The 18,343-nt window shown below is 42.2% G+C and overlaps 1 protein-coding gene across 3 annotated transcripts in view; it reads left to right on the forward strand.

The window, feature by feature from the left end:
* Positions 1–407: 407 nt before the first annotated feature.
* The window catches only part of MCF2L2 (MCF.2 cell line derived transforming sequence-like 2), a 131,981-nt gene continuing 114,045 nt past the window's right edge, over positions 408–18,343 (forward strand). The window contains exons 1-2 of one of the 3 annotated variants that reach the window (XM_059855699.1): positions 408–648; positions 16,724–16,807. In XM_059855699.1, coding sequence (XP_059711682.1) covers positions 507–648; positions 16,724–16,807 — 226 coding nt within the window. In that variant the 5' untranslated portion in view covers positions 408–506. Of the gene's footprint in view, positions 649–16,307; positions 16,556–16,723; positions 16,808–18,343 lie in introns of those variants that run through there. The other 2 variants (XM_059855703.1, XM_059855700.1) reach the window with 2 other exon arrangements.

The following is an 18,343-nucleotide window of genomic DNA, read 5'->3' on the forward strand; positions in this document are numbered from 1 at the left end:
CTGAAATGCCGAAGTAAAAAAATTTGTTCTCAGAGATGAAGATTCATAAAATCATAAGCCTGAAAGGAACCAAAAATCATGAAGAAAAACCTTTTCTCAAAGAAAAAAAATCTTTGTGAACATATCTGGCATGCTCATTAAGAGTCGTTCTGTGATCTTGCAATGTGCTTCTGGGATCTTCTCTCTTCATTGTTGCTTAAAAGACAGCTTTAAATTAATGATAAGGAAGCCATTCAGGGCATGGGCTGCGCTGAGGGTTCACAGCTTTCATTCTGAATGAGAGATTAAAGTAAACTGATATTGAAGGCAAGGAGGGAGAAACAAACACAGTCAGTAAGCCTATAAAAGTCTTAGCCAATTGCAATGGTGAACATCCTGCTGGCAAGGGTGACCTTGAATGAACTAAGCGGGGTAAAGTCACCAGGCTGGACTGACAGCTGAAGAATCAGGCTGGATTCCAGCAAACAGAGAGCAGATTCCTGACAGGAGTCTCCTGAGCTGTGGCGATGGCTTCTCGGTGTCGGAAATGTGGACAACAGGTACCCAGGAATCTGCCTTTCACTGCTGTCCGGATAACAGAAGGAGAAATGAAATCTTATCACGATTTTATAGGAGGATGTGTTAGACTGGAGCGCATGGCAAAGAAAGGTATGTGTAGCATCTTTAAACAAAATAGCATCTTCTAGTAGTGGTAATTGTATTGCATCCCCAGGCAATTTGCAAAAAGAGATTGTATTCTTAATGCTTTCTCTGAGGAGTCTGTGATAATTAAAGGCAACTGGCTGGATTTGGGTATTAACTCAGGTGTGACTGCAGCATTTGACTTGGCTGTATATTTCTGGGATATTTGCAGTGATTTTTCCTAAAGGAGTTAAAATGAATGTTAGACTCATTCTGAATAAATGTTTATTTCATTTGAGTGTAAGACACTGAGTTTTCTGTATATGTCAGGAGTAGGTATCTGTTGTGCATGGAAAATACTTCTTAAAAATAAATGTAAAGAGCTGGAGCAGTGGGTGTCATCACCCAGCTGACCCTGTCACCCTGTGCTCCTGAATTACTACATAGAAGGTCAATATCTTCCTCTCTGTAAAGATTTTGGTTTCGCTGTATTCGGAAAGTAGCACAACAGAGCTATTTGTGCTCTGTGTGAGTCAGCCCAGGTACGGGGCAATATTCCACTCTCAGGGGGTTACTAGTATAAGGTACTGGTGCCTAGCAATTTGTGCTAACTGCATGCTAACTCTGAAGTGGAGTGATGCAGTTGAAATCTAGGCTGTTGACTGTCTATTCACATATCAAGATTGCTGAATCATGGAACACTTTTTCTCTGTGTCATTGAGAGGAAGATTTTTCAAAGAGCCCCCCTTCATTTGCCCTATTAACTTGAATGAATGCTTAATAAACCTCATATCCAGAAATTTACAAAGTGTTCACCAGTGCATGTTGAAGACTCCCAAAAGCATGCAATATGATTGTACTTAGAAGTTAATTATGTTTATTATGACTAAATTAGCTCTTCAGCAAAGAGAGTTGCATTGGATCTTGTAAATCGAGAATATTCTGTAGAAAAAGAGGTGGGCCAGAAGCAGGGTATCAGCTGCAGCCTCTGCTCACACACTGGGCTTTGCAGATGCTTTCTTTAACAGGGCTCTAATGCACAATGTCAGGGTTTGAAAAGTGCAAAGCCTGTCCATTGTACCTCTGTTTCTGTGGGTGATCCATCCGTGCTGATCTTTGGGCTCAGTGCCCACCTATGCATTGTTGTATTTGGCTGACCTTTCAGTAACACTGATGTTTCCAGTTGCACTCTTTGTACCAAGGCATTCCGAGTTCAGCACAGCAGGGCAGAAATGTCTGGTATCCAGTAAAAGACAGTGGATTCATTGAAGTTCCTTCCTGAATGTTTGATCTGGTTGCTTATGGCTTTGTGGGCCCGTGGACCTGCTGGAGGCAGAGCTCAGGCATCTGCTGCTCTTTTTCTTCCTATAGTAGAGAGAGGAAGAGACTGGTAAGGGCTTTGCCATGGTTACTGTTCCCAGGGAAACACCTTCCCTGCCTCTCATGTTGAGAGACTACCTGGCATAGTATTATGGGTGGAAATCCCTTGGAAAATAATTTTTTGCTAGGGAACAGAGAGCACGTCAGATCAGCCTGAGCCTGTTGTCATTTTGTGAGGCAGAAAACATCTTCACTGCTTTAGTATTAAATTCTGCCAGCAAAGCTGCCATAGGGGCAGAAGTTCAGTTATTGCTGAGGACAAGGTGCCTTCAGCTGCAGGTATTGGAGCTGTGTGAGTTGTGAGAACACACTGGGGCAGCTCTGTGTGTGGTGACAGTGTTAGAAGAGGGCTAAGGAGGTAGTACGGTGGTACAGGAGTTCATAACAACATTGCGTAGGTTTTTTTCTCCTGCTCTGAACTGACTCTGACCTTGTGTTCATTGTGGGGCTTTTTTTGGCCTGTGTTTTCTTATCTGTAAAGTAGGAGTGGGAATTACCGGCCTCCATAAAAAGTGGATCCTGATGGTGTAGCTATGATTACTTCATATTACTACTTTTATGACTAGACCAGTTTCCCTTAGTCTGTGCTGCATAAACACAGAGGCAAAAAGATTATTTGTCCCAGAGAACTTGGATTCTGTCTGCCCCACCTAGTCCTACAAGCAAAGACTCATTGACTGCCTTTTTCTCAGGCTGACTTTCTCTGAACATAGCAGCAGTGCAGGATCCCTGGGGCATGTTCTCACCATCATTTTAGAACCCTTTCTGCAGTGTAAAGGTTGAGCTGGACTGTTGCTAAGGTCCAGTTGGCTGATGTTTACTCAGTATTTCAAGCACTCCAAAATATGGAGCAATTTTCACCTTGTCCCAGGACACACATACAGACCATACCTATGGAGCCTTTTGAATATTCTGTTGCCATTTTATCTTGTGTATTAGATATCATAATGAGAAGATATGGAAGGCATGCAGGTAACTACAGCAGAAATAGAGGCCACATGCTTGCAGTGGCCTGCAGGTTACCTGCCTTTTATCAGCAGTACCCCACAGTAAGCAGTGTTGTGCCGAGCCATTCCAGTTCCTATGTTCCAGTTCCAGTCTGATCTTCCACATTCCTGGATCATGCAAGTTTCAAGTCTTTCTTTCAATCCATGTGATTTGTTCTGATGAGTGGTTAGAGGTGTGGTTGTAGGCTTCTGTTTAGGTAAAAGGATAAAAATAGTGAATGTTCACAAAAAAGAAATGCTGCTGTGAGGGGCCAGCTGAAGGGCAGTTTCCTTATGGTCATATGGTGCCTTCTGAGAGCTCCACAGCCCTGGCTCCCTGCAACAGGCTATATGAGCTGCCTACAGGGCCCTCTGGGGTCTGGTGTACAAATGGTGCTATTTTGAACTCCACTATGTGACCTTGAGACTGGGAGCTGCAGCTCTGCTGGTTATAGCACAGCTATGAGAACCAAAGGGAAGGAGCCCCCAGAAAGCCAGGCAGAGATGTGACAGGGACTCCAGTCCAGGGCTGATCATTATTGGAGTGCCCTCAGTTCCTCATGAAACAGATACTGAGGCTGAAAGCAAAGCATAGCCTCTTGCCATGAAGTGTATCATTCTTGCACAGTGGCTCACATGTTCTTTTCAGCATGGACCTGACTATTTATGTCACCCTGCTGCTGGTGAACACCTTTAAGCTTGAGGACACCTCTTGCCAAACTGGCCCCTTTGTCCCCAGATGCTCCTAGTTAGCCTGTCTTGTTGTGATGCTCAAGTGCTCCAAGGGGATTATGGAGCTACAGGGGTTTTACATGGATGAATGATCCTGTGCTGGCTGTGACTGTCTCTGCATGCTGTGGAGCTTGGGACTGCAAGGGGATTTTATATTTTTAGGGGAATAAATGTGTGGTTTTCATCTGTGCTCAAGGCTGGTGGCTGCTTAAAACAGGGTAGTGAATCTGCAGACACTAAGGAGTATGCAGTTTATTACTGAGGCTTTTCAGGATTTTGCTGTTGCTGCAAAACCAGGCAAGAGGCTCCTTGCCAGTAGGATGGGGATCTGTCTGTTGTGCTAGCAGTGTTTCTGCTTTTGTCCTCTGTAAGACAGAGGAATGCTGCAGTTTTGTCTGTCCAGCAACCATGGGAGGTTGTTCTCTGTCCTACTGTTGTGTCTCTCTTACTGCTGGAGTTGAAAACCAATTCTTCAGATCCATCTGTTCAGGGAGGAAAAGGGACTCAAGTACTGGAGTGGTTAAGGAATTATGGGTGCTATATCTGGAAGGAAATCCCATCTGAAATGAATTTGGACTGAAATTTGTTGGACTTTTTGAAGCTTCTCCACCTTTAGTAGTAAAATAAATGAGAAATGCTTTTCTTTTTCAAATGACTGGTCTTTCCACAAAAGTGCTGTTACTGGAGAAAGTGGCTATTTCATGTGAAGACCAAAATCTGAAGCATAAGTGGAAGGTATTTGTAAATCCCTTGAGACTCAGTCACATTGGCTCCTTGTGTATTGCTCAAAATTGTTCTGGTTCTATTTGCATTCTCTTTAGTAAAAAAAGCTACCAAGGGGACTGGGGAATAACTTTTTTCAGCTGGCTCTCATTGCATATAGAATAGCTGAAATAAAATCTGTTTTCCACAGAGGTTTTTCTGAGAATAGACAATTATCTTAGATGCTTGTGTTTCTTTTCACCTGTTCCCGTTTATATGCAGTGGGCTCTGCTGTGGTTGAGAAATACTAAAACCCTGTTTACCTAATCAGAAAAGTCCAGACAATTATGAGATAAATAGTGAAGGCACAGCTTGATTTTCCTTTAAAAGAATTCTAAGAAAGATGTAGTACTGCAAAGATCAAGAGAACAAATTCTCAGAGGGCAAGTTAGAGCAGAGGCCTTGTGGGTATTTATGTTTTTCCCTTTCTCCCATGATACCAGAACAAGAAGCAACTCAGCAAAATGGAAAAGCATTAAACAGGGATAGACAGATTGCTATAATTGGCAATGTTTTGTTAACTTGTGGGACTTATTACCACAGTATAATAGACTAGTTTGCTTTTCTTTATTACCTAAATTGTAGTGTAAACTGCCTGGGGAGAAGACTTCAGGGGAGAATGGTGCTGAGTATGCTGGGAGGTTGGAGAGTGCCGATTGGTGCAGAGCTCTCAGCCTGGTTATGCCCACAGAGCTTATTCTCCAAATTCAGCCAGTTCTGCTGCTTCAAGCCTCACTTAAAGACCCAGTTCTGCTCTGCTAAAGTATTGATTTTTTTATACAAATTGTACTGCAGTTTTTTTACCTGAATCTTGCTGTGGATTAACCTGACCAGCGAGTTTTCTAAGACATGGACTTTCCTTCTTCACCACATTATATACTAGAGAGACTCAGGATCAAGTATAAAGTAATGATAAATAAATGCTTGGTTGGAGCAGCCCAGCTATTTATGAATATTTGGACTATGCCAAGTGTACAATTTTCTGATCCTATTAGTTAATTCCACTTTTCAAGGGAGAATAAAATCCTTCAGGCTCTTACAACAGCCAAGAATTATTGACCAGGCATTTTTTTCCACCTTTTTCTAAGCTGGATTATCCCAGCATTGCTTTGTTTTGCTCAGAGTCAGTGCCTTATTTACATTCAGAACCTGTGCCTATGAGTCATTATACTGGGGATTGCTCAGTTTAGGCTACTTGTCTAAACTCCTGAGTCACACCTTGAGACAGTGTGCTTCTGGGGATGCCTCTGTGGAGGCCTACAGGAGTGAAGATCTGATTTTTAAATTGGGATACTGTTAATTACTAAGGTCATCATTTGCTAGCTTTGGGAAATGCTGAGGTGAAATGGGTAGGGGTAAAGGGATACTGTGTTCCTTTTTCCCTTGATTTACCCCTAAGCTGAAGAAGTGACATCTGTCAGAGAATGGATGAAATGGGGGCAACTTAAATTTTCAAGTCAAAAGCACAATAAAAATGATTGGGCTGTAAGTCAAGGTGGGAGCTGTAAAACACAAGCCAGTTTCTTTGTGTTAGGCCTTCTCTAGAGGAAACAGTAGATTTGCAGTTGCTTGAAGTCTTTAACATAAGATTAAAGAGCTTTCTAAAATGCTGGTTTAATCCAATTGCCATGAACATCTTGTGTGTTCAACAAGTCAAACACAATGAACCTAGTGGTTCTCTTTGGTCCTGCAGTGAAAGAATCTAGGAAGATGATCTCTGAGTTAGAGACACTTGGGTATGAGCCATTCCTTGTCATGCTTTTGGAGGCCCACATCCACAGGTATGAACACATGAACTTGTAGAGACAGGTGCTGACATGGTGCAAATTATTTCAATGAAACTGGGGTGTATTGTAGCCAGAGAAGATCATGTCCTTGATTTTATTTTTTGTTTTAAAGTAAACTTAAATGTGTAATACAGTTGCTTCCCAGTAACAAAAACTGAAATGTCAGTATTACCCTATTCTATGGGCTGTATGCTGGTGAGACAATATTTGGATAGTACAAAATATTTTTTATGGAGAGAGGCACAACTAAGCCTTTTTAGCTTGGCAAAGACATTTTCCCAATGCATACTGAAATTACCTGTACTAATTACCCAAATGAAAAAATGTCTGACATGTAAATTTAGCTTATGAAACTTAAAGTACTGCCCAAGGAGAATGTAGTGGCCTGAGAGGAATTTCTTGGTGCAACTTCCATGGTGAGTTCATTCCTCTCCTTATATCCTGAATCCACATTAGCTTAGTAATTTCCGTTCACATGCAGAGTAGCATTTCATCTTCTGACTCCATGGCTGGATCTGCTGCTTCTGCAGCATCTCTGCACACAGGGATAAAGTGCTTTTCAGAGGGTAATCATCCGGCCCATTGATCAGCCCCTTGGACCAAAGTGACACTTGGCCCTCTGTGCTCCTAGGGAGGCCAGTCCCGGCAGGAAGGTGAGGGATGGTGCCAGGAGGGGTCTGTGGACTGCCCCACACCTGGCTGGGGACCAGCTGTGCACAGCCTCTGCTGCAGTCTCTGCTGCAGGCTGGGCTCGGTGGCCAGCAGGGCTGTGGTCTGTTCCCTCCGCACAAGCAGAAGGGGAGGGGAAGCTCCCAGGACAGCAAAACATGTCTGGAATGGGAGACAGATTTTGTACATTGGTTACATGTGGACATTTATACTGGTACAGGCAGCAGAGAGTAACATTACACACCCACTATAGCTGGTGAATTCACTTGTTTGGCAAGCAGGGTAAGGGAGGCTGGGAAGGGAAGTGCAGTGCAAAATCCATGCATTTTGCCACTCTCCTGTTGTACCTTTATCCACAGTAGTGTCTGTCTGTAAAGCTACAGGTGCCATAAGCTCTCAGGTGTATCTTGTACCAAGCATGGTGATGCTCTGCTTAGATATGGCATTTATTTGTAACTTCATAGAAAATCCTGTTCATTTTCTCATCCTATACTAAAAGCATTGTCCTAGTGTGTGTTGGTTAGCTGATGGGAGAAGGATGGAAATCCTGGGTATATTATCCTTAAGAGAGATCCACTGTCCAACAGCCTGTCTGTAGAAATGACTTTGGTCTGCTCCTCAATTTATTGCTGGGAAGAACTGAGGTTGACTGATGACCTGGATTCCTATCCCTGTGCCTCAATTTCCCTATCTATAAAATTAATTACACATGTCTTTTTGGAGCCCAAAGACACAGAACAAACAAGATATTACCATTGCATCACGTATCCAAGGGGACAGCTACTGTATCCTGGGTAAAGAGTGACTTGTATCTAAAGCCACTGAGCTGCTGGGGGTTGTGGCAGTAAAGGGACAGTAAATTTTATGAGTTAACCTAATGTTAATGTTGTTTCCCAGTATTGCTTCAGACTGCTATAGGTGTGATGTCACCTTCTTCAAGCCACGTGGGTACTCCTTTCATGCACTGAAAACTTGTGTTCTGAAGTATTCATTGAACTAAATATGTCAAAATGATTACTCCCCTGTTCAAAACCTGAGGTCATGTTTCCTACAAATTCATAGGTCTCGTGCAGTCTTCTCCTTTGTCTTTAAATAACAGCTCTGTGTTCTGATGTGAGGGCGTGCCTTCGGGATGGTACTCGAGACAGCAATTCACAGCAGCGCTGCTGGTTTCCCTTGGCCCTGAATACCCTACTATTTAAAGTTATTTTAATGAAAGCCCTTTCCATGCCTTAGTCTGAGAAAGTGAATCTGTTTTGTTGCTTGTTGGGCTGTACCTTTACTGTTTGTGCCAAGCTGTGAAAGCCTCCGAAGCGTTCCTTTGGAGGGGCCCGAGTGGAGAGCTGTCCGGGCGGGGAGAGGCGGCTGTACCTGGGCAGGGTTAAACCTGGCCGTGCCGCAGTCAGAGGTCTCTGCTGTGGTTTGCCCTGGAGCTGTTCCGAAGCAATTTGTGCAGACTCCTCCAGCAGAGCGTCAGCCCTTGGGTGCCCCGTTGGTTGGATCCAGGGCTGGTCGCCCGGAGTGCGGCCTCTCTCCCTCCCTCCCTGCCTGCCTGCCTGCCCAGTGCCGCGGTGAGCTCACTGCCCCAGCGGGACTGCGAGGAGCCGCGCTGCGTCCCGGGGAGGGCTCGTGAGTGCCTGCAGGGGCTGCACGGGAGCCATCGCTCCTTGCCGCGTCTTTCTGGTGGGCTCCGGAGCTGAGCTGCTGGTGGCAGCTGGGAGAAGGCTGCAGGAGGGTGGCTGGGAGCTGGCCGGGGCAGAGGTCGGCTGTGAGCAGTGTTTGTCCCGGAGATACACTCAGAGTGCTGCTGGCAGCAGAGGTGCCTGCTGTGGCTCACTGTTTGTCTCCAATACAGCAACCGGGGAAATATTTTTTGAGCTAACTGGCCTGTGTTCAGCAGTGAGCTAGCAACCAGCCCTTCAGCTCCTGAGCTCAGATATTATGTGAACAGGCTCTGAAATTATTTTGCTGGATGCAATAGTTCAGGGCAGAGCCAGTGGCTAGAATTTTTCTAAGATACAGTTTCAGCTATGAAACTGTCTGCTGGCAAGCTCTGGGAGAAAGGAATGAAGTCTGCTGTACAGCCTGCTGTATCTCTTGATTAGCTCAGTGTCCAGGCATTGTAGCGAGCATATTTTAGTTTTGCAGTTTGCCACATGTGGGTTTTGTTATTCACGATGGCTTTTAACATGACATTATGGAAATGTTCTTTTCTTCTATTCTCTGAGCAGGAATTTGTGTTCTAGCAATCCAGCATTGTTGTGAAGGACAGATTTTGGGAAGAAGATTAATTAACTTTTCTCTGGCAAAAATCAGAAAGTATCAAGAAGTTTTTACTACTGAGGCACTAGGCAAGAGGCTGTTCTATGCTGCTATAAATCTGGATTTGTTTATTGAATGCTGAGATTAGACCTTTGCCTTTAATGCCCTTTATTAGGAAAGTTTCCGTTTTGTGGATAGTAGGATGTAGCATCTCCCCACGAGAGGGTGGTCTGTGAAATCAAGCAATATCTTGCTGAGCAAATGATGAGGTATGGTGTGTTTCTTTAGATCTTTTCTGATTATGGATAATTCATAATGTAGAGTGAAGATTTGTTAATAATTTCTTGTCTATCTCTTATGATTTTTCAGCAGTATTTTAAGAAGTAGCTTCATAATAGGCTAGGATATGAATTGAACTGAACAGTGGAGAGTGCTTTGAGAATTTTATATTAGTTTGTAAATTTAGCTCTTATGGGGATTATTAATGGAGAATTCCTAGATGTGTGCGCAAATATATGGTGTGTACTGACAGCAAATAGTCATTGAAATCCTTGAAGTGCGACTATAAGTATTAATTTGTACACACCAATGTATTTTTGCAGAATGTACCAACAATAAATTAAAATGACAGTTTACCTATGCAGAAGAAAGCTTTTATTTTATTTTTTTTATTTACCAATCAATTTTAAGACTTCTTTAAAAACAAACAAAAAATCTCCTTCAAACAAGAACATCCAAAGACTGTTTTTGAAGAAGTAGTGAAATGGAAAAAGCAGCAAAATCTGTTTCTTCATGCAAGGAAGTGTATTCCAAAATATTTTGACATGGACTTGGAAGGCTGACATCATGCCTAGAGGGTGCATTTCCAATTGGGAGGGCAAGATTTCAATTTTATATATGAACAGCTCTACTTTCTTCCCCTTATAAGTTAACCATAGTAGAATCCTAAAGTGTACTGTGCCTGCCTGTAAAAGCAGCTTACTAAAGTCTGTAACCACTCCTGGAGCACAGGAAAACACAGCCTCCAAACAGGTCTTTTCAATCTGTGACCTCTCCACTGTTGTAATTTTATGTTAAAATGAGCATCAAATTTAGTAAATGAGATTAATTGAAAAATGCAGTGATCCAAAGAATTTGAACAATCTTCCCTGAAAGACTTAAAATCAGCAGAAATATGTGCCTGCAGGGCCAGGCTCAGGTAAAGCTGTACCTCCATCATCAAGCTGCACAGAATGCCTTGGAAATCACAACTCAGTGTGATGTCAGGAGAAAACTTCAGAGCACATCTGCTGTGTGACAGAAAATCACATCAGGCACCAGTTCAGCTTCTGCCCAGATAGACACTGGGACTCACAGGTTTTTGAGCTCTTCAGAGAAAGGTGTGTTTCTAACCTTTCATGGAGATTGTTTGGGAAAATTTGCAAGGCAATACCTTCCACACCATGGCCTCAATCTGTCCCCTTCTTAAGGGACTGGAACATGCTGGCAGTGCATCACTCAAGACAGAGTCTTGCTCCTAACCTTGCTTCTCCAGATTTCTACTAATTAGAAATCTGCAGTACACAAAACTGGGTTGTTGTTGCAACTAAAAATCCACCAACTTAAAAAGATACTTCCAAACATGACCAAGAGTTACTTAAATATTTTGGAAGGATCTTCAGTTTTTGGGAGATGGCTACCAAAATTTGCTATGAAACTTGACTTTAATGAGAAGAGAAATTGCTTTCAGACAAATACCCCTTGTAGGTTTTACAGTTGTGCTTGGTGAATAATTGATCTGAGAGAAAAGTTGATACCAGCCACCTATGCTTCATTTTGTCTTTTGCTCTAAGCTGACCTAAGTCTGATTCTCTCCTGGAAGGGTAGTCCTGGCTTTGCCACCCCCCACCCCTCCTATGCATTACCAGCACTTGTACCCTTCAAGCAGCTTTGCAGAGAACTAACCCAGATGAGAAGCAATCACTAAGGAAATTATTACTTCACCTTATTTAAAATAAAGTTATTCCTGGTTTAGTTTTCAGTTGACTCAGCATGGGTTAGCAAAAAGAGAGGTGGCAGGAATGTGCAGAAGAATAAGAGAAAGGATGAGATTTCCCTTCTGTTTATAGCTTGATTTTTAGTTCCTCTTTAGAACAATCTGTAGCACAGCAGCTTGTATCAGTAACTGACCTCACTGTTTGTCTGCCTGGGCTGAGAGAATAAACAAACCTTTTCAGAAAGTAAACAAGGAGCATGAATGGTGAGAAAGAAAAATAAATAGGAATTTTAAAAAAGGATTTCAAACTAAGAGATTCTTTCTCTGATGTAATAACCTTGAAGTTCTTTTTGACCTTCAAAAAGGGAAATGTTTTGCTTAAGGACTTGAACTGGGAATTCTGGTGAGAGAATATTTTCAAATCCTTTAGCCTGCTTAAACCTTATCAGTCAAACATGCAAATTTGTTTCCTTGGTGTGTTTAATTCTTGAAATCTAACTTAGCTCTGCTAGACTTTGCTGTTGTTGGTGGCAAGCAAAGCAGACTGAGGACCTGGGAGAAGTTCTGGACTGTAGGAATTTTGCAACTTTAAAACTTTGGATTTGCCTTTTGGTACTTTCTAAGGAGCATAAGAACACATGATGTAGGGTGTGCTTTCATGTTCTTAAAATGAAGTATCTGGGCAAGAAATATCTGGCCTCATGCTTTATCATGTCTAACCCTTTTCCATCACATCAGCAATCTGATTTTTCTCAAAAAAATTACGAAAGCTCTGAGCATAACTTTTGACAGAGCTTGCAAAAAGTAGAATTATGCTGATGTACCTGACTATTTTAGAAAAGTCTTTCTTTTCACTCTCAGCTGTCTTCTTTCACTGTGAATTACATATTAGGCTGTCATTAAGAAGACATGAACTTTGCTCTAGAAATTTGTAGCCCATTTTTCCAAGAGAAGTGACTTCAGATGGGGGATTGAAGCCATCCTCTCCTGCAGTAAGCAGAAGGCCAGGCAGTTGTAGCCTCCAGCCACTTAAAAACAAAGAAGCTCCAGTGTCCTGGTGTGCCTGGTGGCATTTAGTTGTCCTTGGTGGAGCAACAGGCACTGCTGTGTCAATCTGCTGGTGCAGTCCAGTCCCTCACTCCAGCAGGTCACCTTCCCAGTGCTGTTGGAAACAGTTAGTTAGCGTCTGCTCAGAGAGGAGAGGAAAGAACAAGAGGATATTCTTTGTTGCTTTTGACTGTCTGCTGTTGGTTTAGCTCCTCCAGACCTGCTGTGGGAGCACATAGGGCTGGGTGAGACACAGAATAAGTGTGTGCTTGTGAGCCCAAGCAGATTTCATTGTTGAATGGGGAATTATGAAGCATAACTGAATGGCTTTCCCCTTGAGGATCAGATAGCACAGTCACAGTGAGCCTCCCTGGAGAGCTAGGAAGGAGGAGAAGCTGTGCCAGATGGCTGTAGTAATTGCTTTTCTTTTTCTCCCCCTTGGTAGAAATCCTTGGGAAGCAAAACTGTAAAGCCTAATTATTCTGCATTGAAACTGGCCTCTGCTAGGAACTGAATTTATAGCAGCTTAAGAGGAGAACCAAGAGTAGATGAACTGACTTGTTTCTTTTCTTTTTTTCCTCTTTTATCACATCCTTATTCACATTTAAATTGTCCTGACAAATTCAATTAATTCAAGTAATGAAGGATTGTATGGTGATGACCCATGTAGGGATTGGCATTGTTTCATGTAACACCAAACAATTAAATTTTTATTTTTGAAATTTCAGGGGCTATGAATAACTGCCTCTTAAAAAAAAAAAAAAAAAAAGTGAAGACCACAAGAGCAATCACACAGAAGGTGGGAAATGTCTGAGTCAAGTTCCCCAAAATAAATATGTTGCAGACACTTGGCTGGTGTATGTTTTGATAAGATCTTGAGTTGCATGCCTATACAGATACAGATTTTATCAGAGGACAGGAATGCTCTGAAGTGACCAGGAGTTGTCCAATGTCCTCTGTAGATACTAGCAAGGGGTGCTGTGAAACAAGATAGTTGTCAAGATCCTGCAGCTTTTCAGCTTCCTGAAACCTTCCCCTTTACCCCAAGTAGTGTTAAAATGTGCCTATCATCAATAAGTTTTTCTGAAGTGTCTGTGAACCTGTACCTGTCAGCTCAATACCAGCTCATGTCACCCTGGAGAAGGGGTTTCTCAGCTGGAATATCAGTCCCACAGAAAAATGGTACCTTGCTTCTGTCCAGGAGGGTGAGCAGCACTTCCTGCTGCCTTCTGGCTTGCAGTACAGACCAGAGAGGCATCAGAGCTTCCTGGGATAAAGCTAGTGGAAGACATAAATGGTAGTGCTCACTGATACTAGGCAAATGTCATAGCTTTGAAACAAACCCAGACTTGTGTCTTTTGGTTTGCTTATAAGATTTTTTTCAAGCTTTTCTTCTAGTCAAAGATTAAAAACTTCCTCCAACAGCCCCAGGTAGTGAATCATGTTTCCAAGGACTGGGACTTCTACTGCAAGATCTGTGGTGTGATGGTATTACAAATTCTTCCATGTTGGGGAGTAACTACCTTTAAGCACTGTCCTAGAGGAAGTGCAAATGGGGAAAAGGGACCTTGAGTGCTGTTGGCTGCAGCTGCTGACATTTCATAGCCACATGATCTCATTTGCCAGTTGGGCTCGTGAGGCACCTTCCCTTGTTTTCTCAGATTTTCTCAGTCTCCTGCTAGTTTCTTTTGCTGCAATTGCTTTTCCCAACATGTCAGTGTGTGAACTGTTCTGACTTATTGGATGTGTGATTCCTAGTCACTGAATGTGTTTTGTACCACCTTTCTCATCATCTGAACATCTCCTCCTGAGTGTGGCTTTTACAGCAATCCCATCATGTTTGTCTTGCCCAGGCAGGGAATTTGATAAGAACTAACTGACACTCTGCAGTTTTTGTTTCTTTTGCTTAATTTTATCCTTACATTGTAAAAACCTTCTGAAATAAAAAGGATATTTAGAAACCAGAAACCCAACTATGTTTAGAGCAAGCTAATAAAGCTAAATAGGGGTTGAGTGAGTGGTGGAATTTCTGTTTTGCTCAAGACTGGTTAATATTAATGATGTCTTCACATTGGCAAACATCAAACACAAGCTTAACTACTGGCAGGTTTGTTACCCTGGAGGGCTGGGCAAGTCTCTGAGAGGTGAGAGATGGTAACACCTTTTCTAGTTAACTTTACATTGCTGTTGAAATTTCTCTTGTGATTTTGTCATCCACTGTAGAAATACTTTTTCTATTTTTGCAGCTGTTTGGCATAATCTCAGTCCTGGTCAAACCTGAATGTACCTGACCACGTGTGGGACTACACAGGTGTCACAATAACTTTGCACCTTCTGGATGCTGAAAAATCAACAGTATTCCCTTCAATGTATGGTGCCCTGAGGTTTCTTGGTTCTGAGAATCCAAGCTTTGTCTAAATTATTAATTTGCTTTTCCTTTCCCATACTTCCATGTTGACTGTTTTTTGTTACAATCAACTTTTCTCTCTTCTGCCTTCCTCTTGCTGCCAACACCTGTTTGGAAAAGGGCAAATCATTTACTATTATGGTGATTTGGAAATACTTCCAGTGTACTTTCTGAAGGAAGGTAGAATCTTTGGACCAATAATCTGGGGACACTTCTCAGTATCTGTTGAGAATTGTGTTCATAGAGTACAGGAGTTTTTTGCTGCTGGTTGCCTGAGTGTAGTATTTATCTGACTCCAGACAGGGTTATCAACAAGCTGTTCATCAGCAGCTAGAGAGAAATCAGGCTTATAGTATTCTCTACTCTCTAAAAAATAACCTTGTGTGTTCAAAAAGATTTTGGTTTGCTTTCCTTTGTTTGTTCTGCAGTTTCCCCCCAGATCCCATTCTGGATATGCATGGAAGAAATTGCAGAGTAAAAGAGGAAAACTGAATGGGTTACTATATTTTTGTTTGCTTTGGCAATGTATAACAATCCCTGACACCAAGATCCTTAGTGATTCCTGGTTGCTTTTGCCACCTACAATGTCAAGAGAGTTGATAGTGAGCCTCATAAACAGGATGGAAAAGAAGGTCCCACATCAACATCACTCATTCAAGTTTGCATTTTCTCCTATTAAGTTCAAAAAGGAGGATTTGCAGAATCATCCTCCTTGACTCTTTCCTCTCCCCCCTCCCCCTGTTTTTTGGAATCGTTGCCTTTTTTGTGCATCAGCCAAAATCTGTGAAACTTCAAGTTGTGTGTCACCCACTGTGACACAAGCTCTTCAGCTGCTTCATCTCAAGGCATGAGTGAAGTGTTTGAAAATGAACATAAAACTTTCCAAATGACATGTGTCATTTAAAACCTGGAGTCCCTAGTTCTGGAAAGGATCAGAGTGGATGTCTGAAAGCAAGACAGAGAAGGTATTTTTGGCAGTAGACTAGGAGGCAGGAGAAAGAAGCTAATCTCTAACCTCTCTGACCTCGCTCTCTGTTTCTGGACTGTTGGTTTAAAATCAGGTGCACAAAAGTATTTCAGTGCCTATGTTGAATTCACATCAGTTAAGATCTTGCTTAAATGGGGCAACTGCTTGCCCTGACTCAGATCTGTGGTCTATCTGGACCCAGCCTCCTTCCTTCCCCCTCTTGTCTGGGTACTTAGAGGTGATCTGTCCACCTCTAAGTGCCCAGACACCAGGACTGGTTGTTCTGTACAGTGGCTAAAGGAGTAGTTCCAATACGTGTTATTGTAGGATAAACCTTGATCCTGCCAGTTAAGTTGGCAGATTTTTCTTGTAAGTGTTGCTGCTTTAGACTGGTGTGAAGAGTGGGGAAAATAACTGGGTGCACCTGTTAAAAGGAGAGATCAAATTAGCTCCATGTGAAATTATAATTGCTTTTCACTCCATAGATCACACACAAAAATTGAGATCATTTTTTGCCCAGCTGCTTGCCAAGTTACTTTTTAGTGTTTAAACTAGCAGGCTTAGTTAAAATAACAGGCTTTGTTTTCATGAGAAGAAAGTCCCACAGCCCCTTATTTCCTCCTTTTACTATGTATTTGCTTGTAGCGGAAAAAGCATCGGGAAAGGAAACTGTTGTGGATTGGCTGGCTACACAAAGTCCTCCAGCAGAGCTCGGGGAGTTCAGGGTGGAACAGGGCCATGTCTGTGGAGTAGACTTCACTGCTTCAAAGCCTGAAAAAATGCCATAGTGGGAGGCCAAATGCAGTGACTTAATATGGAACCTGAAGTGGTAAGGAGCAGGCTGTCAGCCTGAGCAAACCTGTGGCAAGCTCTGGCAAATCCACTGGAGCTGGTTTATGTAAAGCTCTCTCTGAAATCACAAGGCAATAGATGAAGTTAATAGGCTGAAGAGGAGACTCTGTAAGTATCATAATCTTTACCACAATAGTATATGATAGCTCAGGCAATAGTCTGGCTAGGCTTTTTTACTTTGAAGGTCATTTTTGTTTTGCTGGGTTGTTAAAGGAGGAAAAAGTTGTCATTGAGGCTTTATGAACTCACAGAAGATTTCTGTTTTCCCTTGCACAGATGAAATCATGCAGCAGGAGATACGGCCGCTGGTAGCAGTGGATATAATAGAGCAGCTCCACAGGCAATTTGCAATCCTGTCAGGTAAGAAGTTGCTGGTAATGACACTCTGTGATTCTCTTGGAGACATACTGGAATGTGTCATGCTGACTGTCACCCTTCAGTCAGATATTCACAGTGCATGGAACTTTTCCATTCCATACACCGTGAATATCTGACTGTAGCAGCATTTCTCAGGAGCAATATCAAAATACTATTGCAACTGCTGTACTTGCTGTACTTGCTTTTTTGAGGCAAGTTAATTTTCCATGTTCTCCACAATGGGCTGGGAGGAACCTGTTTAGAGGGCAAGAAATTAAACAAAACTTTCACTACATATCTTTGCACAATGTCCAAGCATCTTGTTTGTGGGAAAAGATTTTGGTCTTTCAGGGGTCTATTCATGACCTCCCCCTTCTTCCTCATTTTCCTTTGTTTTAGAAATGATTCATTGTTAAAGTGTAAGGTTCTAATCTTTAAAAGATATGATTATTACATAGTCCTTTGTTTGCCTGAAATTTGCAATCACACAAAGTGACGCAGTTCCTTCCCCAAAGAAAGAGCTGATACTGAAATATTTGGCAAATTATTTAATTCATTATTTTGGACACTGTAGATGATAAAATCTTATCTAGGTCCTAAAACAGTCTCTGCTGTTGACTGCATGGCCTCTGGCAACTCCTTTTGTCTCTATTTCTGTCTGTTCTGCAAATAAGAAAATTCAGAATTTGGTTATCATCTTCCTCATAGAGTCAGTGAAGTATCATGATTTTGCACAAAATGCTGAGATTATAAGAAAGTCCTCTTGGAAACCTGTCCCTCTTGGTGGGTATAGAGTGCAGAGGGTGCACCAGCCCAGCTCTGGAAATGGTCAGCTCAGCTGGCCCAATCCTTGCTGTGTCTTTGCTTTTTAAAGAAAAGCAAAGACACAGCAAGGATTCTTTCTCTGCTGAAAGCAATCCAAATCTAGTTTACACAGAATACTTTATGAAGCTCTGAGTATTAAAACTTGATTTTGGAGGCTTGCAAGTAGGATCTTGTGGCAGTTTCCTAAGCTCAATAACTAAAGGGTTTGCATTAGGCAAAGAGTATTGACTGAGCAGAGGGTGCTGCCTTCTCATCTGCAGTAAAACATCTCGGGGTCCCACCTTCCTAGAATTCCCCAACCCTCTAGGTAGGAGAGAGTCTGTAACTGCATTAAATTGCTCAAACCCTTTTCATCCCACTGTTGTGCTCAGTGCAGGATGAGTAGGAATTGTTGAGAACTTAGTGCCTCATATGCAAGTACCTATGCAGTTAAATATGGAGCATTGCTGGTTTTGAACTCCATTACTTTGCAACATTTGGGACCAATAGCAAAAGCTGAATGCAGCATGTAATGAGCAACTTATGGAAAGTGATTTACTAAACAGGAAGAAAAAACCCATTTCCCGTTCCAGTTAGAGCATTAAACATGGAATAAAAATGTCAAGGGTAGACATTAAAAGAGAATTTTCATATTTCTTTATGGACTCAAAATTTCAGCAGTGCCTGTATTCTCACATTCTATTTTAGCAAATTCAACTCTTCACATTTATCTTA

Source organism: Haemorhous mexicanus, chromosome 10 (genome assembly GCF_027477595.1).
Source record: "Haemorhous mexicanus isolate bHaeMex1 chromosome 10, bHaeMex1.pri, whole genome shotgun sequence".
NCBI classification, from domain to species: Eukaryota; Metazoa; Chordata; class Aves; order Passeriformes; family Fringillidae; genus Haemorhous; species Haemorhous mexicanus.